The 23,042-nt window shown below is 38.5% G+C and overlaps 1 protein-coding gene across 12 annotated transcripts in view; it reads left to right on the top strand.

Moving 5' to 3' along the window:
• Positions 1–21,852, top strand: part of pum2 (pumilio RNA-binding family member 2) — a 77,203-nt gene extending 55,351 nt beyond the window's left edge. For 4 of the 12 annotated variants that reach the window (XM_072679801.1, XM_072679781.1, XM_072679830.1 and 1 more), the window contains 8 exons: positions 3,752–3,881; positions 3,983–4,117; positions 4,269–4,406; positions 18,025–18,150; positions 18,328–18,399; positions 19,142–19,263; positions 19,925–20,117; positions 20,272–21,852. In XM_072679801.1, the coding sequence (XP_072535902.1) occupies positions 3,752–3,881; positions 3,983–4,117; positions 4,269–4,406; positions 18,025–18,150; positions 18,328–18,399; positions 19,142–19,263; positions 19,925–20,117; positions 20,272–20,403 (1,048 nt within the window). In that variant the 3' untranslated portion in view covers positions 20,404–21,852. Of the gene's footprint in view, positions 1–3,751; positions 3,882–3,982; positions 4,118–4,268; positions 4,407–5,873; positions 6,827–6,966; positions 7,043–7,436; positions 9,393–18,024; positions 18,151–18,327; positions 18,400–19,141; positions 19,264–19,924; positions 20,118–20,271 lie in introns of those variants that run through there. The other 8 variants (XM_072679792.1, XM_072679821.1, XM_072679811.1 and 5 more) reach the window with 8 other exon arrangements.
• Positions 21,853–23,042: the final 1,190 nt, after the last annotated feature.

The following is a 23,042-nucleotide window of genomic DNA, read 5'->3' as shown; positions in this document are numbered from 1 at the left end:
GGACTTATTTTGCAGCTCAAAAAGAATTGTAAAGGGCTCGGAAGTACCAATATGCAGCAGCCTCCTGACAATTTCAAAGAAAAGTCCTACCAGGACAATATGGTATTTTAAGGACACCGAAGTAAATACCTTGCTTGTAGTCAGTTAGCTGCTACGTGTTCGACTATATCTGATGACAAATTTGTGCATTATTAAGCATGGAATATGTCCTTTCCTTAAAATCAAAAGAAAGATTGGATCTTTTCCCTGGTGAAGAGTGTAATATGCTAATTAAGTACATGGGCAAATGGTCCTCTGAGAAGGCACACCGAATCAAGGCAGTAAATAACCAGTGCTCTAACCGCTGAGCCACCACTGCCCCAATCCAAGAGGATGCGTGTCCTTGCCAGAGACTGATTACTGAAGTTATATAAAATGGCAGAGCTCTTTGAGGTCTTCAAGATTAAAAGAGGCATATTTCCTCACATTGAGGTTAGGTGAAGGTTCAGCATAGACAGCTGGAAGACTAGTAGCAATGTTATGGAATCAGTGGATAAAAATGTCTCATTTTGTCTGCGCTTCTTGAATGCAGTCAAATCCTCAATAGGTGTTTGTAAATTCCAACAGAAGATGTGGCATGTTATCACAACCACTTGAGACCCATGGCTCAAGCGATTCCTCTCGTTAACCCAGATTCAGACTTACTTTTACTAGAGAGGGATATTCTACAAGTACATAGTCAGAAAACAGATCAATAGTCTTGATGCTCACTTAGCCCAGAGGTTGGATCTAGAATGGATAATCTCTGGGGATTTACAGAAAGAAATTATTCAACTCTCATTGCAAATTAGGTTTATTAGCAACATTTGCAAACTTTCAGCTGTTTGGAATAGACCAACAAACAAGAACAATTTAAATAGCTCAACAGATGTATAACAATATAACAAGTGTTTTTCCAAACATGATGCATAACCAGACACCAGCTTCTGACGGTGTTCATGAGAAATCTTAGCCCATTTCTCAAGGGTAATGGCCATTAGTTCACTAATATTCTTGGGTTCCAACTACCTTCTTCAAACTCCACTAAAGATTTTCTATGGGGTCAGTAAGTCAGTTGAATGTGATGACCACTCCAAAATCTTCCAGGACTACTTCTAAAATCAAGCCTTGCTGGACTTTGGGGTATATTTGGAATCATTGTCCTGCTGGAAGGTCCAGTGGTGCCCAAGCTTTACCTTCTGTGAGGAAGGTAAAGCTTGGGCATTTCCTCATAGGATTACCTAATACTTGATTAATTCTTTAGAAAGGCTGGGCTGGTAGTCAATCTTAGCAGGATTATGAACAAGAAATGTTCATTGAACTCCGAAAGGGCCGGAAAACTTCCAATGTGACTAAAAGGCTCGAGAATGTTAAGTGGTCTGATCAGTTCTCCACAATAATCAGAGCAATGAGCAGACTAATTCACATGGTCCTCATCATGTTCAGACAAGTTGTACCCGATGGTATGTGTGCACACTAGGAGTCCTTCAGAAAATGAAAGCCAAGACCATCATCGTGAAATGTGCTCAACATAAGTTTCCATGGTGAGATGAAGAGCTTTGTAAATGAGCAGAATCTATACTTGGGAAGTAGTCTGAGAAAACCTGATTCTTGATGATCATTAGCTACTCTGAGTTGGTGGATGCATCAAATAATCTGGATTTGGAGTAGATGACACCAACCCTATCGTGGTCACTGGTAGACATCATCTATCAGTTTTGATTGTACAACATAACAATGAAGCTGTCAGGCACCAAGGTAGACATTTCACAAAGGGAGCCAGAATCATAGCCAATATTTTTAGTTCTTTACAAAATTTACTAAAAGAAATAATTGAAAAGATTTTTTCTACAAAGTAATGTCAATTAAATAGAAGTATATAATGTAAAATATGATGGCCACACATGTAGTATATATGTAAAAAGTGATTGCATAAGGATTCACCTCCATTTAAGTGAAGTGATCTAATTCAAGAGAGGTTCAGGCAGTTGGTGCTAGTCCTCTTACAATTAGTGAATGAAGATCACATGAGTGCAGCAAATGTGTCTGAAGCTGATTGCGGTATGAAGACACCTGTCTGGGAGCTCACTGGTTAATCAGTATTCCTGGCTACAAATACACCATGACAACAAAAAAACACTCCATGCAACCCATAGAAAAAGTTGTTAAAATATCACTGATCATCTGGAGTTTAGTTAAATCCATCATTAGGAAATGGTATGAATATGGCATGTGTAAATCTGTCTAGGGCAGGCAGTCATCACAACCTGCGTGATCGTGCAAGAAGGAGAGTAGTAAGGGAGGCCACCAAAACACCTATGACTTTTTTCACTATTTTCAGATGTTCTCAAAGTTGCTGTGGTCAGACCTCTACTAAAGAAGCAGAGCAATTTTACCTTTCAACTGGACGATGATCCCAAGCACAAGGCTAAACAAGAGGCGAGTTCTTCCATTCCCACAATGGAGAAGCCAAAGTTCAAATCAGAATACAAGCAATATTCTGTGACACAATTTGAAAATAATGTCTACAAGCATCCTTTAACCAGGAAGACTGGGCAAAACAACTTCTAGCAGGTAGAAACTTAGCTCAAGAGTTATTTTGAGTTATTGCAAAAAGGTTAAATACTTATTTACTTATTACTTATAATACAGTATTTTTTGTTTTTATTTAAAGATCTACTATCAAATAAAGAGTTTTGTCTTTGTACATTTCTTTTAAGATTTGTTTGCAGTAGATACTGACTGGAATCTATTAATGTGCAATTAGTAATACAGACTAGTCTGATGAAGGTATTGTATAAAAATAAAATTGAACAAACAAAAATCAAGCTTTTTTTCAAGCTTAGTATAAGCCAAGCTTATTGCATCCTGATGCTTATTCAGCCATACTGAAAGTAACACAAACTGAGTTTACAAGGTCATTAGATCTTCATCAATCCTACTAGATGCAGAGAATCCAATCAACTCAATTTATTGAGCAAAACAAACATCAAGTACTTTTGTCCAAAATGTTATGTGAACAAGTGAGTTAATTTAAAAATGCAATTGGAGTCAGATTTTTCAATTGAGTGGGTAGCAGGAGTTTTTAAAAAATTCAAAATTTAAATTTGAAATCACATTCTGGCATTTACCACACAGGTTTGTAGAAATGTGCCATTCCTTGCAAAAGGATGATTCCTGAGGACCTCAAAAAGAGTAATCAAAGCCCAACAGCCTAGAAAAAAATCAGAAAACCATTTTTGAAGAGTTTGGCCTCCATTAGTTCACTTGAGCAACTCTGTTACTCTGCCAAGGACTCATTCCAAAGCACAGTCACAGAGAACTCTCTACAGTAATTTCAGTATTTATGAGTCAATCATCAGGAAAACACTGAAAATGTACATACTGTATGCACAGGGTGCATATGCACATATGTAAATTGCTGCAGTACCCATTACTTACTAAAAAATATTTTGTAGCTTTTATGTGGTGATATAAAGGTAAGATTCACTTTACTACTGAATGGACATCCAAGGAATTCACACACATAATGCTGATATGGCCAGTTGGATGAACAGACAAAAACAGTAAAGTGGATACTTCCTACAATGTTTTGTTTCTTTTTATTAATCTTATTATAGTACAGAAATTGTGATGTAGGCGGTATTTTTGTAGCCCATGTGACGATTTGACTCCTGCTTTGCACTTCTGAAGTTGAATTTAATCTATACATTTCTGTCACTAAATTCCCCAGGTTTATTCAGCAGAAGTTGGAGCGAGCCACCCCCGCAGAAAGACAAATGGTATTTGGAGAGATCTTACAGGCTGCCTATCAACTCATGACTGATGTCTTTGGCAACTATGTCATTCAGAAGTTCTTTGAGGTGAGAATCTTTTTTTTTTTTTTTTTTTTTTTTCTTCAAAATCTATAGTTAAAAATGGTAGACTGTATGTATATATGAATAATTGTATGTATGTTATCTAGTTTGGTAGTGCAGATCAAAAACTGGCTCTGGCTACTCGTATCCGTGGCCATGTGCTACCCTTGGCCCTTCAGATGTATGGCTGCCGAGTCATACAGAAAGCTCTTGAGTCTATTTCCTCTGACCAGCAGGTAATTGTAAGTCATTTTTAGATTATTTTCTGTTTGCCTTCAACGTAGTACAGACATCCTGAAATGTTTGTTTAGTAAAATATTCTCCACTGCAAGATATAATATAGAGTATCACTTAAGGATCAGCAATCACAGCCTTAATGTTTGTTTTTCTCAGGGTGATATAGTGCGAGAGCTGGATGGTCATGTGCTGAAGTGTGTCAAGGATCAGAATGGCAACCATGTTGTACAGAAGTGCATAGAATGTGTTCAGCCCCAGGCCTTGCAGTTCATCATTGATGCTTTCCAAGGCCAGGTAAAACATTCATTCATTAATAGCATTAGTTATTATCTTGGTTGAAGAAGCATACTAGCTTGAACTAGTGATGCTATACAATCTAGAATTTTCTAGACACCTGCTCACCCAAGATAAAAGTAATGGTTTTAGAATAGAATTTAGGTTTCATAATCAGAATTCAGTATTTGGCTTTATTGACCAAGTATGTCTGCATATACAAGGATGTGTCTTTCATCACGCACGCGCACACACACACACACACACACACACACACATTACACACACACACTCACACTCTCTCTCTCTCTCTCTCTCTCTCTCTCACTCACTCACTCACTCACTCACTCTCACACACACACATACATACACACGTCCATACCAACTTGCATACATTTGTAAATAAAATATGTTTAATATTTGCAGCTGCTAGATGGATAGCAACACATAGTTAGATAAATAAAAAGTAAGAGACGGTAAAATAAAATGAGTTATGAATGGTTACACCTTTCTGCAGTCTAGTTGTTTTTAGTCCTTATTTGACTGTGGACTTCACCCCTGCACGTCACTTTCAGCCTCTACAGCGTCAAATTTTCATCACCATGAATGTGATCTAACAAAGCTAAAATTCAGAGATTTGTAAAATACTGATGTAGAAAATACAACACACACAGAAGTTTGCTTTACAGATCAGTTGCCACTGTATAAAAGAACTCCGCTAAACAGAAATAAAAAAACAGTAGACTGGTGCTTTCATTTAGAATTTAAATTTGCTAAGCATTACTGGCACACCAATGGAGGAAGTACAAAAATAAAGAAAAGATAATACAGAATGAATGATCTAGATTAGAAAACAATCACTACAATATCAAAAGGCTGCAAGAAAATTCTAAAATCTGTCTGTGCTTTAATTGTTATACTATTTAATGCATATATAATGCAAATTTCATGTAGACCAAACTTAATCAAGATACGTAACACCTGATTTGAAAAGCACTTTCAGATCCTTGTGTTATGTAGCGAAAGAAAACAAAGAACGGTAGATTCCACAGATTTGACACGCTAGGACATGTAGAAAAATATTTTCAATGCTAACATGGATGTGCATGTGTGCAGAACAAGTGACATTTTCATAGACGTGGTGCACATCAACCGCAGTGGCACTTTGAGTAGAACTTACCTCCTTGCACAATTATACAGATGTTCATATAATTTTGTAATATATTTTAAATAGATTTCTTGTCTTCTCAGACCCTCCACATGCAGTTGTAGTCATTCGTTTGCATACACTCATAATTGATATAAGTTTAATGGCAAAATTGAGCTTTTAATGATTGAACTGTTCTTTTTCTTGAGCAGAATGCGTATTGTTTCTGAAACCAATGTTGTCAAAATTACTCATGAAGGATCAAAAATATACATTCAACACACCTAACAATTGCTTTAACTAATAAGTCAATCAAAAAGGGAGATAACGTTCTCTTGCAGGATAACTCGACACCTGTCAGACACTGATATGGACACAGGAACAGCAGTCGACTCTTGTTGCTCCATCAGGATTCATCTGATGTGAGGATAAAGAAAGCTGTTTCATGGTGACATCTAAAGGCACCTGTATGTCAGGCTCACTGATTGATGGAGAGCTGTGAGATCCTTGCAACATTTGATCTGCATGTCATCCCCTAAAAGCTTCATCAGATGTCTGGGCTGTGAATGACACAGGTTCATTATGAGCAATCACTGAAACCGTATAGCTGCGTGCAAGTATGTTGTCCCCTGTATATATATATATTTTTTTGGCTTTCTCTTCTTTTTTGATAACTTGCGCTTGTTTTTTACATTGTACAACATGTCTGGCCTTGGGAGGTCTCAGTAGATCAAATTGTAAGGATCGTTTCAGTATAAAGGTGGCCGGAAAGACTTTGGCTGTAGAATGGATGGTGCTTTAATATAACAGAAAAACAAAGTGCTGCCTGCTCCAGTCCTATGGATCTAAGGGTGAAGGCTGGGGTGCATTTCTGATTTTCTGGCATAAGTATGACTTGGTTTTTTCCTCTAGGTCCCCATCCAGACCAGGACCCCAGAAATAGTTTTTTTGCTTTCATCATCTGCACCATACCAGTGGCCTGAGTATAACTTCTGTAATGCCACCTTTTTCAACGCTGGTGAAAAAAACAATCCTTCTTCCCCAGAGAATGCATCCTGCCTGGACTGAGAGTTCATGTTGCCTTGATAGGTAAGGTCGCAAATGTAGGAGTCCTTTACAGCACCATCACTATGATTACTTCCCTTGCCTCTTGCTGCTCAAAGGGCAAGTCACTGGCCGAGACAACCTTGAAAGTCCATCAGCATTGTGGTGCAGTTTGGATTGCCGTATGTCTGGGCTGATAACAGCTGAGCCCATCTCTGCATTCACTCCTCTCCTAACGACTAGAGGAAAGGTATACCTGTGTAAAATATAAAGATTGTGTTTAGTGGCCTGTGGTCAGTCAGCAGTGTGAATTGCTGACAGACCATACAGGTGCGGATGGCAGGCAGTTCTTTTTCAAGCTGGGCCTATCCATTTTTGCTTATGTTAAAGGGCATGATGCGAATGCAGTTGTACCTGACCAAAACACAAGCTCGCATGTGCGAAAATATCCCTCCCACACCATAAGGTAAGGTGTCACAGGCACACTGAATTTGCAACTTAGGATCAGCAGTGATTGCTAAGTGCTTTCAAAGGCATGTGTTCTTTTTATCTTCATTGCTTGTTCACGCATAGTAGCTGGTATAGTGGTTTTAAAACTGTAGCCAAGCCCCTAATTATTTCCCCTAATTTGATATAGTAATTCAGAAGCCCCAGGAATGAGTGGAACTGGACTGACATTGAGTTGGGCAAAAGCATTTGAAGTCTTCATCTTTAATAGTGCGTTGTGAAGACCAATGGTAGTTATGTGCCTCAAGTATTCAACAGATTGTTGAAAACAGTTACATATGCTTTTGTGAACTCGTAGGCCATAATCCTTAGGATGCTCTAATGCTGCAGTAGAGTTGTTCGTGTTTTTCCAGTTACTAGGCTGTTTCTGAAGTAGCACTGGACCACAGGCAGGCCACTCAGGATTTGATCAGTTCCTATTTGAAACAGTGAGTGCGCTTACATGTCTCAAAAAGGCAAATGCTTGTACCTGAACAAACCTTTGTGTCAGTTGTTAGCAGCTCTTTACAACTATTGTCCACTTGCATCTGCAGATATGTCTGAAAGAGGTTGATTTTACTGAAACACTGGCATTCTGAATCCCCCTCTACAGCCAAAATCCGTGTCATTCCGTCAATAGATAAATCACTATAATCAGTGCTTTACAGCTTAGTAATATTTCTGTTTTGCACTCTTATCTGTGTTTTACTTCCCCTTACTTGCACACCTAATGTGGTATTTCTTTCTGCAGCCCCTGCACAAAGAATCTTTGCCCCATTACTCGAGTGCATGACACCCTAAATTGCCACAGCAATAACGTGGTGTTTTTGACCCCTTGTGCTTCAGTCACTATTTTGTGCATTTTACTTGTGTTGCTGAGATGCTGTGCTTCTGTTGTAGCTTACTGTTGCTTTCTGATTACTTTTCCTCAGCTTTGTATAGCTTGCATATGTATGCTTTTGAGTTGGCATACTAGTGTGTCTCTGATTGTCTTGCGTGAAACAAATTAAGTGCTCCGAAGAGTTGCTTCAGATGGTCACACTTTCTCTATTCTTCTGATTTCTTTTGTGAAAACTGCATCTTTTGTTTACCACCAGCGGTTTTGGTGAAAAGTGCAATCAAAGGGTATTCACAATGTCTGCATATGATTTTTCACCAGGATTTGCTGGTTGTAAGTCAGAGTATTTTTTTACTGTTTTACCAGTAAAAATGACCAGATATTTTGGTAGCCATCAACAAGCTTTATGGCACAGAATTCTGGTTGGATATTTGACCACTCTTTTTAGCAAGTAATATTACTGTGAGTCTTTACTATCTGGTTACAAAGTGCATGTTATTGGCAGGTGTAAAAAGGCTTTAATTCTATATTGCTTGACCAATGAGCTTTTTAGATTCATAAGCAGAGCAGTTATGATCAAGGGTGCTGATTTTATTTGTGATGAGTGTGTATTTGCATAAGGTGGATTTCATGATGTACATTTGGCAACAATTGCAGTAATATTCAACCCTTCTCAGCCATGTTGTATTCTGATCCAACTGAGCTTGTCTCATTTTATCTGTCTTGTAATATTCTAAGGGCAATCTGACATGAGAGGGGATATGTTACTATAGTTCTCCACAATGCCAAGTGATTTGTTTATTAGTTTATTTGTTTATATAACAAAATAATATTTAATATAATTTGTCAAATAATTCAATTCAAGCAATGTAACCAGTATATTGCAGTATAAGCTGCTGTGGCATATAACGTTTGATGTAAAACTACAACTTAACATAAGATTACGTACTTCTAAAAGTGTATTTGACTCTGGTATTAGTGACTACTGTCCTATTTGATCCATTAGAAACACTGTAAACATTTCAGATGGTGGTTAAAAGAAATGTTAATTTTTTTGTTTTACTGATCAAGCCTTTTAAAATTACCTGGTGCTCAGTTACAAACTATACTTCTAAAATCCCAGATATAACTTTGCAGTAGGTCATTTTAGCTTGCGACCCTGGTTATCTTAGAACAATGTTACACACATTACCTTTTTTATTTTATCAAGCAGAATTCCTAGTATCTGGAAAAGGCACATGTAATTCTTCTCCACAAAGGAGGTGCTACTTCAAATCTTAATCGTTTTAGACTACTATCAAATCTATTATGCTTGGCATAAATCCTGAATGAATGATCAAGTCACAATGTTTTTCTGTAAATTCTGTCCTACTCATTCTAGATTATCTCAAAACTGCCATATATAGAAACACTGTTCAGCCATCCTTTTGATTTTGCTTAAACATTTAATACTTCTGATTACAGAGCCATTACCTCTGATCAGACAGCAGTATGTGGCCTTGGGACAGAGCAAATCTGATCTACTTCCAATCACTAAAGGTGTCCCTCAAGAATTGATTCAGTATTCAGTTTTTTTTTTGTATCTGCAATAATGACATCCCCTTCATTGTCGACTATAAAATGATTTAAAATTAAATCAGTTCTCTCTTAATGCCAGTCTGCCTTTTGCAGTCATTTTAAATGATAAACAAATATTTGAAATTTGGAAACTGATGCTGTTTTCCAGATAATCTATCATCAATTTGAATGCATTTAAAATCACAACTCTCAAGGTTTATGACGAGAAAAGAGTTGGTGAGTAGAGGTAGCTCGACATATGGTTAGATGACATGCACTTTTAGGCATAACAAGCATACAGACACACAGTCGCAAAAACTTGGCTTCCTGTATCAAAACTAAATTAATTTCCCAATGCACACCAGAAAAAAGCATTGTTGAAGCAACATATCTATTTTGGATTATGGTAATGTAAAACACAGACATGCATCAGCAACTATATTTAAACCTTTAGTCTCAGTGTATCACTCTCTTTATTACTGGTGACCCCTACAGCACACATCTCTTTGTACTGTATAAAACGGTTTGTTGGTCTTTGCTTGTTGTACACCGAGACTTACTGACTTATTTTTATTTTTTAAGCACTTACTGGCCATATGCCATCAAACCTTCTAAGGTCGTGGTGACGTAATATCTAACGTTTGAAGTGGATGCAACTATCCAGTGCACTAGAGCTACGTCCACATGCTATTTTAGTAGTATTTTGTGTTTGAGTTTTGGTGTGAGCAAAAACTTATTTGCTTAGTTTTAATTTTTTATGGAACATTTCTTTAGTCATAGAAATGCTTTTCCAGCCACCTTCAAGCTGACTTGGAGCATATAATGTAATATTCTCTTCTAAGACTGTTTTAGCAAATTACACTCTCTTTTTGTGCATCCAGCATGGATTTTGATATGCATGGCTAAAGTTACATTGAGTCCTAACCCGGCTTTTATGCCCTGGGCTAGGAATATTTCTAATGCTTCAGCTTAGAGCACATGGCATTCCACCTCCCCTTTCTCTTTTAAAGAGGCCTAGAGGCTGAACTGTGTGTCACATGCATGCTGTACGTATGTGTATAAAATGCACAAGGAGCTTTAGAAAGTCTTAGTTTATAAGATCTTAGTCCCTTTATCATTTCATTTGTTGGTGCTACTCCATTTGCCTTCTTTATCTCATCTTCTCTTTTCTTTTGCAGCATTGTCTTAACAGATCTATGGGCTTAAACCATCTTATTCCCCCTACCTTGGCTTTCTTGCACTGCATGGGAGTTGGCTTCATTATTGCCATAGTGAGGTACCAAAAAATGATAAAAGAGAACTCTAGGTAAGCTCATGTAACCCCTGGTTGAGGTATATCCGCCACACTTCCCTCCTTGCACTTCACCCTAAATTTGCCATTCGCTGCTGTGATTGGTCTGTCAGCTAGCTGCCAGAAGTGGTGCTAAAGGTACTTCGATGGTTGGTCACACAGGGTGTTTTACATCGTAAGATACCTATCCTCATAGGTGCAGTCGAGCAAGATTTTGACCTAGATCTAGAGAGAGGCATATGTACATATGGCATATGTTGTTCTCAGACAACCAGGCTATGTGCCCGTTCCTTTTCGGCTTATGATTTCCTGTTGAAATTCTTCGCTTTCTTGCTGAATGAAGTCCATGTCTTGTTGGAATGAATTTGGCTTGATGAAAGCACTCTTTTGATGCACGTAGGCCTTCATAAGCACAGCTAGCGAGGGCTAGCAAGGAGGTCTGATTAATCATACAGTTTTTTTCATGCTATGATGGTATGCAAGCTGTGCTTCGTGGTAAATATTCAATCACAATCTATGGAAAAGAGAGGTGTTTAGATATGCCAAATACATGGCAAAGTGAAAGTGAACCCTGCAGCATATGGCATAAATCAAGATGGTCATACAAGCAAATGTAGAAAACTTCACAAGCTGGATCATATCTACATGAACATCAAGAAGGCTTGGAGAACCAGCCCTCTGCCTCCATTCAGTAAGAGTGACCACATCTGTCAACTGATAAAGCCCACATAACTGCAGCTGCTGGAACAAGTTAAAGCAATGGTGAGACAATGTGTGGGTGACCTGAAGAGGCAGAGTCATTGTTACAGAACTGCTTCGAGTGTGATAACTGGGACGCATTTAAAACTGCAGCTATGTAAATGAATATGTAACATTTGTCAATGGGTTCATTAAGAAGTCAGGAAAATTATGTGATTGAGACAACGCTAATTCACAACACTTCCTAAAAAGTTGGAGAGAGTAAAGCCTCAGTCTCATTTTTCTACATGGTGTCAGAAGTAAACAGGTCATGGCCAAGTTCAACCCACCAACAAACTTTTCTTTCAACAAGCCAGGTGAGTGGCCGGATTGGAAGCAGCGTTTTCTGAGATTCAGAACCGCCACTAAGCTAGACAAGGAGGATATCGCCGTGCAAGTAATTAGCCTGATATACGCCATGAAGAGTGTTTCCTGAAAACATCTACCGCTCACAGGGACAGAGAAATGACTTTGATTGAGTGCTGGGGAAAATTCAATGAGTACTTTGTGCCCTGAGAAAAGTAACACACAAACGCATGTTTTTCCATTAGGGAGTGCAAAGACCGGGTGAGAACACTGACACTAGCATTGACAATTGAGACGGTCAGGAAGTCTGAAGAGGTTGAGAGAGCTAACTGGGATGATAAATGAGATAACTCACAAGTGCTGCAAATACACCAAGCATCTACGGTAAGCCAAAATGTGGAAATGATGGTTAGTGTGGACAATGTGGGAGAGCAAGGCACATCAAAGATGAAAATTACCCAGCTAGGAAATTACAAATCCAATGCATGTAGCAAAGTTGGGCTAGAGTGTGTCGGAACAGGAAAGCTTTGAGTGAGAGCAGAGCGGTCATAATTTATGAGGACACAACAGTGGAGCATGATCGTCGTCTGGAGATGGTAATGCATCGCATTAAGACAGCTGGTATGAAACTCAACTGCGAGAAGTGCTCCAGCAGGCAAAATCCGCTACGGTTCCTTGGACATCCTATTGACTGGTCCAGTATCCACCCGGACCCAGACAAAGTGGAAGCCATTCAGCAGCTGCCTCCACCTGCAGATTTGCAAGAGCTGAAAAGAATTATGGGCATGGTGAATTTTTTAGGAAGATACATTCCCAACCTCTCAACAGTAGGGCAACCACTTTATGAGCTTCTAAAATGGAATCAGAACACATGGATGTGGGACCACGCACAACAAGCAGCCATTGAAAAAATCGAGGAGCTGTTGACAACTGCTCCAGCACTCTCCTATTTTGATGTAAACAAACCCACTGCTCTGTCGGTGGATGCCAGTAGTTATGGACAGGGGGGGGGGGTACTTTTTCAGCTCCATGGAGAGCAGTGGAAACTTGTGGCATTGTGCTCCAGACGGCATGCTGAAGCAGAAACACGCTATGCCCAAATAGAAAAGGAAAGTATGGCCAGCGTGTGGGCATGCAAGAAGTTAGACAGAGACCCAAGTGGACAGGAACAGTTTAAACTTGACAGATCATAAGCTGTTAGTGCCCCTCATCACCAACCGCAGACTGGACAAAGTACCTTTGTCAGCGTCTTCTCATGAGATTCCCATTGCAGAATATGCTCCAGGGAGAACTGAGCATTTATAGATACTGTCTGTTGGGAGGCAGGGGTGTAGAAACTGACACACAACGAGGTAGCTTGTTATGTGGCTAGTGTAGTAGGGGGAATCCCTGCATCTCCTAGCAAAATGATTAAATCGTTACCGCTACATCCACAGATGTTGAATTGCTGTTTGTCATGAAACTCATAAAAACTGGGGCCTGAGTACCTAAGCAATGTGCCTGAGAGTGCGAGAGAGTACATCCAAGTGAAATCTGTGAAATTTAAGATGTAACGTCAGTTAACATTAAAATTAAGGGGTCACAGAAATTTAAGGTAAATAAACACACAACACAAACTCACCACACCAGACACAATAAGCACACTAATTGTTAAAAAGATTCTCACCAAAAACAGTTCAAAAGAAGTATGGCCACATACTTTGCTGCTTTTATTCTAGTAGTTGTATTTGACAATAGCATCCACCATCAGCAACACCAGTGCAATCAAGCAACACCAGAGAAACAACCCAGCAGGTGGTGGGAACTATTTAAGATGTTTCACGTTTCCTTCAGGAATTGCACTTTTCTAGTTGTTATTGAAATTATTTAGAATAAATACCTTACAGAAGTTCACTAAGCAAGTGTATGCTTTGATGTGGTTAAAGTGAATATATGACTTTTTCCTGGTCATTTATTTCCCAGAGCACAGTGAAGTTCCCTCTCAGCATTTCATTGCATGAATAAAATAGAGCATTAAATACTTTTTTTTTTTTTTAAGATTTTTTTTTCTGTAGAGAATTTATTAACTTATTCACATTTAGGCATTTTTATACATAAATAACCTTTGGCATGAGACTGCACATTTAAGACTTCTTTTTCATTTTCTGTACGTAATATATAGGAAACCATTTTGCACATGCCACCGTTTTTTTTATTATTTGCAGTGTGTTAAATTAAGCAACTAATATGCTTCAGAATGTGCAAAAGTGTGAACAATATGAACCAAAAGAAAATGAACAATACATGTAATTTGACCAGGGGTGCTCAAACAAGTAAAAGAACAAAAAACAGCTGAAAATGTCCCTTATCCAGTCAGATTAGTGTAATGTTTAAACAAGTTTAATACAAACAAAGGTTTTGAACTTATTTGTCCTATTGCTTTTGTATAGTAAAGTAAAACAAGTTTAGATGTCATTCAGTAGCAAATATAAGAAATCATCATCGTCATTGCAAAAAGTTTTATCAGATTTTAAATATATGTCAGATATATACTGGTTTCTGATTCTCTCACCAAGGATGGCCTGTTTTGTCAGGCTGCACTTCAAAATAGGAGCCCTGGAGTTTGACTTGTGTAAACACTATTTATAGTAAAATAGCTTGATTTAGAGTAATGCATGATTGAATACAGTGTGGGTCTAACTTTATTTAATGGACACCTCCTATATTTATCTTTTTTATTTTGAGGTGGATGGAGAAACTCCTGAATGTCTGGAATATGAGAATTTGACTGTTCTGCTTTTTACATATGGTCAGGTCTTTTTTTATAGTAATAATTAATACCATTATGTAATAATTAAATTACCATTTGTGTTTTTCCTAACACAGTTTATAGCATAGCAGAATATTGTGGATCCACAAAGTGAAAAAAACATTTAATCAAATATTCCACAAAACAACCCAAAAGAAGTTATATATCATAAGTTGGATAAAAATTGTTTAAGAGAAATGTGATATTTGTATGATTACTTCGAAATTTTAATAAAGTTTTGTAAATATTACAATTTAATAACCATGCTTAGTTTTATCGTTTTAAATAATCACCTGGTTGGAATGATATATCTTGTGTATGTATATATAGTGGTATAAATGACACCCCTGATCATTTTGATGGTTTTCCTTTATAAGTCATTGGTTGTTCGGATCAGCAATTTCAGTTAAACATATCATATAGCAGACTAACACAGTGATATTTGAGAAGTGAAATGAAGTTTAAAGGATTTACAGAAAGTGTACAATAATTATTTAAACAAAACTAGGCAGGTGCATAAATTTGGACACCCTAACAGAAAAATTACATCAATATTTAGTAGATCCTCCTTTTGCAGAAATAACAGCCTCTAAACACTTCCTATAGCTTCCAATTAGAGTCTGGATTCTGGTTGAAGGTATTTTGGACCATTCCTCTTTACAAAACATCTCCAGTTCAGTCAGGTTTGATGGTTTCCGAGCATGAACAGCCAGCTTTAAATCACACCACAGATTTTTAATAATGTTCAGGTCTGGGGACTGAGATGGCCATTCCAGAATGTTGTATTTATTCTTCTGCATGAATGCCTTAGTAGACTTTAAGTGTTTAGTGCAACTTTGTCACTGATTCTTGAACATTGTTCTCATGAATCTGCTAATATTGACTGGAATCCATCCGCCCCTCAACTTGAACAACAATTTATGCACCTGCCTAGTTTTGTTCAAATAATTATTGCACACTTTCTGTAAATCCTATAAACTTATATTTCACTTCTCACAGTGTTCGTCTGCTATGATATATTTAACTGAAATGTCTGATCCGAACAACCAATGATTTATAAAGAAAAATCATAAAAATTATCAGGGGTGCCAAACTTTCATACCACTGTACTATGTGTTCTAAAACATAACAGGAATTTTTCCTGTGACCATTCAGACTAGTATAACAAAATTGGAGGAAAGGATTAATTTATTTTAAGACTGTATTGTTGCTTGTTAAGATATTATTGCTTGTTAAAAGCTACAAATCTGATATGTTGTCTCACATTTCAAGTCAAGTCAAGTGGGTTTTTATTGTCATTTCAACTATATACAGAGAACACAGTAAAATGAAAGAACGTTCCTCCAGGACCATGGTGCAACATAGACAGTGCAATACAGTGTGTGTGTGTGCATGGAATAGAAAAAAACATCAGTTCAGTCTCTGGAGTTGAGAAGTCTGATGGCTTGGGGGAAGAAGCTATTGCAGAGTCTGGTAGAGGGAGATGGGCCTTTCTCAGCTTCCGGAGGAAGTAGAGAATCTGCTGGGCTTTCTTGTCTGTAGAGCTGGTGTTCAGGGACCAGGTGAGGTTCTCCGCTAAGTGGACACCAAGGAATTTGGTGCTCTTAACAATCTCCACAGAGGAGCCGTTGATGCTGAGCGGAGAGTGGTCGTGTCTTGTTTTCCTGAAGTCAACAACCATTTTCTTGGTCTTGTCTGCATTCAAGTGAAGGTTGTTGACTGTACACCAGTCTGTCAGTTGCTGCACCTCATCTCTGTATGCTGACTCGTCGCCTTTGCTGATGAGACCCAGCACAGTGTATCATCTGCTAAGTTTATTATGCTGTTAGAACTGTGTTTCGCAGCACAGTCATGAGTCAGCAGGGTGAACAGCAGAGGACTCAGGACACTGCCCTGGGGTGCCCCAGTGTTTATTGTGATGGTGCTGGAGATGCTGTCCTCGAACCGGACTAACTGGGGCTAGTCCAGGATCCAGTTGCAGAGGGGGGTGTTGAGGTCCAGCAAGCTTAACTTCCTGATGAGATTCTGTGGGACGATGGTGTTGAATGCTGAACTGCAGTCTATGAACAGCACTCTGACATAGGTGTCCTTCTCCAGGTGGGTAAGGGAGAGATGAAGGGTGGTGGTGATGGCATTGTCCGTGGAGCGGTTGGGACAATATGCAAACTGCAGGGGGTCCAATGAAGAGGGCAGTTGGGTCTTGATGTTCCTCATGACTAGCCTCTTGAAGCACTTCATGATGGGCGTGAGAGCAACAGGACGGTAGTCAATGAGGCAGGACACCGTGGACTTCTTCGGCACAGGGACGATGGTGGTAGTCTTGAGGCACGTTGGGACAGTGGAGCTGCACAGGGAGACATTGAAGATGTCAGTGAGAACATCCGTCAACTGGTCTGCACACTCTCTGAGCACTCTGCCGGGGATGTTGTCTGGTCCTGCAGCTTTCCGTGGGTTGACTCTGCGCAGAGTTTTCCTCACATCCACTGCAGTCAGGCACAACACCTGCTCATCCGGCTTGGGCGTGATCTTCCTCACCGACGTGTTGTTTTGTGCCTCAGACCGTGCATAGAAGTCGTTCATGGCATCAGGGAGGAAGGCATCACTGTCACAGGACGGTGGCATTGTCCTGTAGTTTGTGATTGCCTGGATGCCCTTCCCACATGTCACCCGTGTCCTTGAAGTGGCTGTGGATTCTCTGGGCGTGTGTGCGCTTTGCCTCTCGGATTGCGCTTTGGCTCTTTCTTTCCTCAGGGTCACCCACTCTGAAGGCCGAGTCACGGGTCCTCAGTAGCGTAAGCACCTCAGCAGTCATCCACGGCTTCTGGTTTGGGCATGTGGTGATGGTCTTGGAGACAGTGACATTATCAATACACTTGCTAATGTAGCCAGTGACTGATGCTGTATACTCCTCCAAGTTAACAGAGTCGCCTTCAGTTGCAGCCTCCCTTGCGTCCCATGCAGTGCACTCAAAACAGTCTTGAAGGGCAGAGATGACTCCTGCAGGCCAGGTTTTCACCTGTTTCTGAACTGGTCTGGAACGTCTGATGAGGTGTGTATGCTGAAGTCAGCCACACAGACATGTGGTCACAGACAGGTAGGGACGGGGCTCCGCCCGGTACGCGCTAGGTATGTTTGCAACGAGAGGAGCGAACGCGCTGTACCTTGTTTACACAAAGTCCACATGTTGATGGAATTTAGACATTTGTTCTGATCCCAAACCCAAATGTATTTAATACACAGCAGAAAATGGCCTTGTCATTGCAGTACATTTGGTTTTCCTTAAAAAGTGTCCGGAGTCGTTCAGTATGCTTTAACTGAAAATACATACAAGGTGAATATTGTTTGTACTATTTGTTACGCATTAGTTTCTACAAAGGTTTTTGTTTGTAGTCTTCAGATGTCTATTAGTGACCTAAGCATCCTCTTCATCATGTTTTTCTGTAGGTGTTTGTACTGTCCACTCACCCATATGGATGCAGAGTGATACAGCGAATTCTTGAGCATTGTACTCAGGAGCAGACTCTGCCCATTCTGGATGAGCTCCACCAACACTCTGAGCAGTTAGGCCAGGTAAACACACCTAGTCAATTTTTTTCCCCCTTCACCCCCTTACTTTTGAAAAGAAACATATCTATGCACAGTGAAGGATGTTCATGGTACTAGTTAATCTTTCTTTAGCTGATGGATTACAATGTAAAAAAAAAAAACATCACTCCAATCCCCTTGCTCCTACCTTATTTTATCTAGAAATATCAAGCCGTATCATTGGAGATGGCCCCCAAAACATATTATTCTGTGTCCAGCGATGCACTGTTCAAGGTCAGACCCATGCGCCTTTTTCTCTGTCCCATATACCTTCTGGCGTCTTTTCTGTAACTAACTTTGTTTTAACATCTTAAAGCTGCTTCTATAATCTATACATTGTCTTTAACACACTATAGCTGCTTTTTATCTTCACTTATTTTAGACACAAAATACTACTACTTTCCCTATTGAGCCGAGATGAACCTCTCCCTCCCTTTTTACTCTACATTTTTTATTTTTGCCCTTTGCTTTTGTACTCTGGGTCCTCTCAACACTACAGAGAGTTAACCAAAAAGCAATTTGAACCAGCAACATTGACTTCAGATGTGCTGATTATTGACTAATCTTGACAATTTAGGCTATGAGTATAGTAAAATCTAATCTGCATCAGTGGGATTTTTTACTTAAAATGGTTCTGTATACAAACAATGCATTTTTTAACATTGTTCATAACATTTTAACGTTGTTCTTGGTATATTAATGTGATTTTGATTTTAAGCCAAATGTTAGTCGAAGTCTTTGGACTTTCATAAAGCAGACTTTTAGTATAGTGCGTATAGTTTTCACCCTGTGAGCTATGCAGTGAATGACTGATTTCCTTTTTGGAGTGAAACAATATGAAACTCTCCTAAACATTTTTAAGATGCTTTTTTTTGTTGAATTCCAAAAACACTGACTTGAAACGTGTCATAAATCCCAGAGGATTTGAAAGATCACATGGTCTGGTCACTCTTTATTGCAATTATATCCTTTGTAGGATCAGTATGGTAACTACGTCATCCAGCATGTTCTGGAGCATGGGCGGCCTGAGGACAAGAGTAAAATTGTGGCAGAAGTCAGAGGAAAAGTTCTGGCTCTGAGTCAGCATAAATTTGCAAGGTTTGTCAACTTTCCTTTAGAAGAGCATGTCCTTATTCAAGTATTACATTCACTCATAATGGACATCAATGTCTTGGAAAATTGGGCTTTCAGTTATTTCTTTGAATTGTGGACAGAGTGAGTGTACGTTTATTTTTTAATAAGAAAGTAATAATTTGGTGCTGAAGTTTTCTGAAACCAGAACAATTTTGAAATCAGAATTACATACAAGGTCAAAAAGTACACATACAGCACACCTAAACAACCCTGGATATTAACAAGCTTCTGACAGAATTCTGGTTTAATACTTCAACACTATTGTTGGCAGAATGGTCCAGTTGAATTGGTTGAAAAAGTTAAATGTTAAATTGTTAGTTTTCTGACAGACCTGACTTATATATATTTTCTTTTAGTGATCATAACTGACAACAGCAGGTAGATTCTCTGTGCTGACATAAAACGGGTTAGTTTTACAGCACCTAATGGATTGTGCAGGGGGTGGTCCATGGATCCCGGTGCAGATCTGAGAAGGATGAAACGCATACAATTTCTGAAAGCCCAATATTGCCATGATATATATGTCCATGATTAGTGTCTGTAAACTTCTCACCACAACTGTACACATACATTTTTGTTTCCTGATTGTGAGTGTATTTAATCACATTGATGTTTGTCTCCTTAGTAATGTTGTGGAGAAGTGTGTGATCCACTCATCCCGTGCAGAGAGAGCTCTGTTGATTGATGAAGTTTGTTGTCAGAAGGATGGCCCCCATAGTGCCCTCTACACAATGATGAAGGATCAGTATGCTAATTATGTGGTACAGAGGATGATTGACATGGCTGAGCCTGCTCAACGTAAAATTATCATGCACAAGGTACAAACAAAATAATTTTATTGCAACATCACTCTCAAAGAAAAATGTACTTAAAAACTGTGGAAAGTATTTAATTCTTAGCCATGTCAGTGTTTGGTGAAACTGTGCTTGAAGGTACTTTGTCAGATCTATTAATTTTGTTTACTCTCTGTAGATTCGACCACACATTGCCACACTGCGAAAGTACACCTACGGCAAACACATCTTGGCGAAGCTGGAGAAATATTACATGAAAAGCGGTTCAGAACTGGGCCCCATCGGAGGCCCTGCCAATGGCCTTATGTAAGAAGACTGCCCTTGCCCTCCCTCCCCCGTTCCATTTGAAGCATACTTTTACTACCGAAGGGTCCTCTCACTTTGTTTGTTTGTTTAATTTTTGAAAAACCAAAACAAAGAATGGGAGATGAAAACATCAGCTTTACCTAAGAATGCTGCGATCATGCTCCCTTTGGTGGCCCTCGTTATACACCCTCCCACAGTCCTCTTGTGGGGCAGATCAGACTTCTTCTGTCTGATCTTTCTGGAGAAAAGCACATCATCTTTATTTGTGGTGTAATTGTTTTTCTTTTTCCACATAAATATCTTGTACATTTTTTTACCTTGTAAATTGTACAAAAAAAAAAAAAGCGAGAAAAAGAGATTTACTTAAACATTTGCTGAAATTTATAGTTTTACAATATGCACCAGCAAGTGAATTTGTAAGGCCATTTTTTATGTTTTAAATGTTTTATTTGTTTTTATACCTACTAATGGCAGAGAGAAAGTGTTGGTCTTACAAGCCCTGATCTAACATTATGGTACTAATGCCAAAGGAAAACAAATGATGATCTTAACTAGCCAGTCAGAGCTGCATGGTTATAAGAGACGCAAGAAAGATATAGTTAAATACCATTACTTGCATCAAACTCCCTAAACTCCCAAAACCCCCAAACTCACATTCTTATAATTTGCATACACCAATAATTTTAATAACTGCATTTTAAGTACTGGACCGGTGAAACATGTAATTTACTCTATAGATGAATAAGTATGCATTCCATTACATGTACTATGACAACCCAAGTAGAACTTTACAATCTCTTGCACTAGTTTTTTATTCTGGGATTGTGCACAAGACAGCTACTTCTGCAGTTCTGACAGTACAGTAATTACATTTATATAGAAAAGACTCTAATACATTTGAATAATCCTTCCATGAATATTGTGGGGTGGGGTTAAAAAGGGATCAGAAAAGGGGAAGGGACAGGTGGGCACTGGCATGCTGTCAACATTTATATTTACCCAAATTAAAGTTTTTTATTAAGTTTGTGAAGCATCTAATGGTCAAGTAGTTTTTAAGATGCACCGGCCTAAAAACAGTTTGTTTTATATATAGTGATAGCCGTTTTACTTTGTATTAACATAGGAAAGTGTATGGAGATGAATGCATCTTTATGTAGCTTTTAATTATCGCCATTTTTCCCATCTCTTTTTTTTCATTTTTGGGTTGTAGGAGTTTGGGTAGAAGAGGGAAGTTGAGGTTTGGAATATGTTTCGTGCATATAGATAAAGTGCACAGATAGTGTCCTTGGCACAGAATTTTTGGATTAGCAGTATTAATTGAGGCTGAAGATGCAAAATCATTTTGTGTGCCATCCAAATTATCTTTGTTGCCATTACAGGTGGGCATATGACATTGGCTACTGTTTGCTATAAAGTGTGTGTGTGTGTGTATATATATATATATATATATATATATATATATACACATACACACAATATTCCATGTTAATAGTATATTGTTCTGTTTTTTTGGGGGGGTTTGCCTCATATAAATAAATGTAGTATATATGTGCAGTTAAGTGTAAGTTTATTGGTTGAGTAGAAGAGAAAAATGTAGTGATGATAGACAGGCCTTGCTAAATTTAGTAGTGATTGCTTTTATTTTGTCTGTACAGTTGTACATTTGTAAACGTTAATGTTGTAAATTGAATGCCTTTTACACTTTTGGGAAAGAAAAATATAAAAAAAAAAATTGTGGATTTTTGTGTGCGTGCGTGTGTGTGTGCGCGCGCGCGTGTGCATCACAAGGGTGTATTGTTTAATCTGTTCTTAAAAAGGTTTCTTTATTTGTACCTGGAGAAGAAACACATTATTATTATTATTATTATTATTATTGTTATCTATAGTTTGGAGGGCGCCAGAATCGGGTAACATAGATTTTTCAGAGCAGACACAAACTTGGCGAAAGAAATGTAATATTTTGTCAATTATATAAATATGAATGAGTGTTGTCACACTGTCAGTCATGTACATTTTCAGGTGGCCTTATGTATATTTCTAGATATTAGATTACTTTTTTTTGGGGGGGGGGGGTTTGGGAAGCAGAATTGTTACTACGATTAAACCATTCCTCTAACATTTAATTCTGGGTCTCAAACATTTGTTTACATTGAAAACATTTAGGCTCACTTTAACTAAATCATGTATTTTATTTGTTTCTCTGCATCTATTACCACAGGTGAAGATTTCAATTCTCACAAACACTTACTAAGCACATCAGTACAAACACCTGTATCCATTTATAAAATTGTTGAAGTGCAGTGCAATGCATAAAATCATGCACATAGGGGCCAGCTAAACTAAAATGGGGGGGGGGGGAGAGATCAGTAATTTTCCATCAGATCTGAATCTAATCTTTGAGATGTGGTAGAACAGGAAATTCATAGCATGAACGTGACACAAGGACAACATGAACTACAATCTCAAATTCATTTTTTTTTTTTTATTCTGGTAAAATGTAACTAAGGCTGCTATGATGTTTTGAAAGCAAATGGATGTCCTACCAAATAGTAGTCCCACATTGTTTTAAGTTACCACTTGGCTAAGTTAAAAGTAAACTTGGTATCTTACATGGAACTTCCAATGTTGTACTGACAATACTCA

The sequence above is a fragment of the Salminus brasiliensis genome, chromosome 1, assembly GCF_030463535.1.
Source record: "Salminus brasiliensis chromosome 1, fSalBra1.hap2, whole genome shotgun sequence".
Taxonomy (NCBI): Eukaryota; Metazoa; Chordata; class Actinopteri; order Characiformes; family Bryconidae; genus Salminus; species Salminus brasiliensis.
The sequence above is the reverse complement of the archived record's forward strand: the minus strand, read 5'-3'. Positions and strand labels throughout refer to the sequence as shown.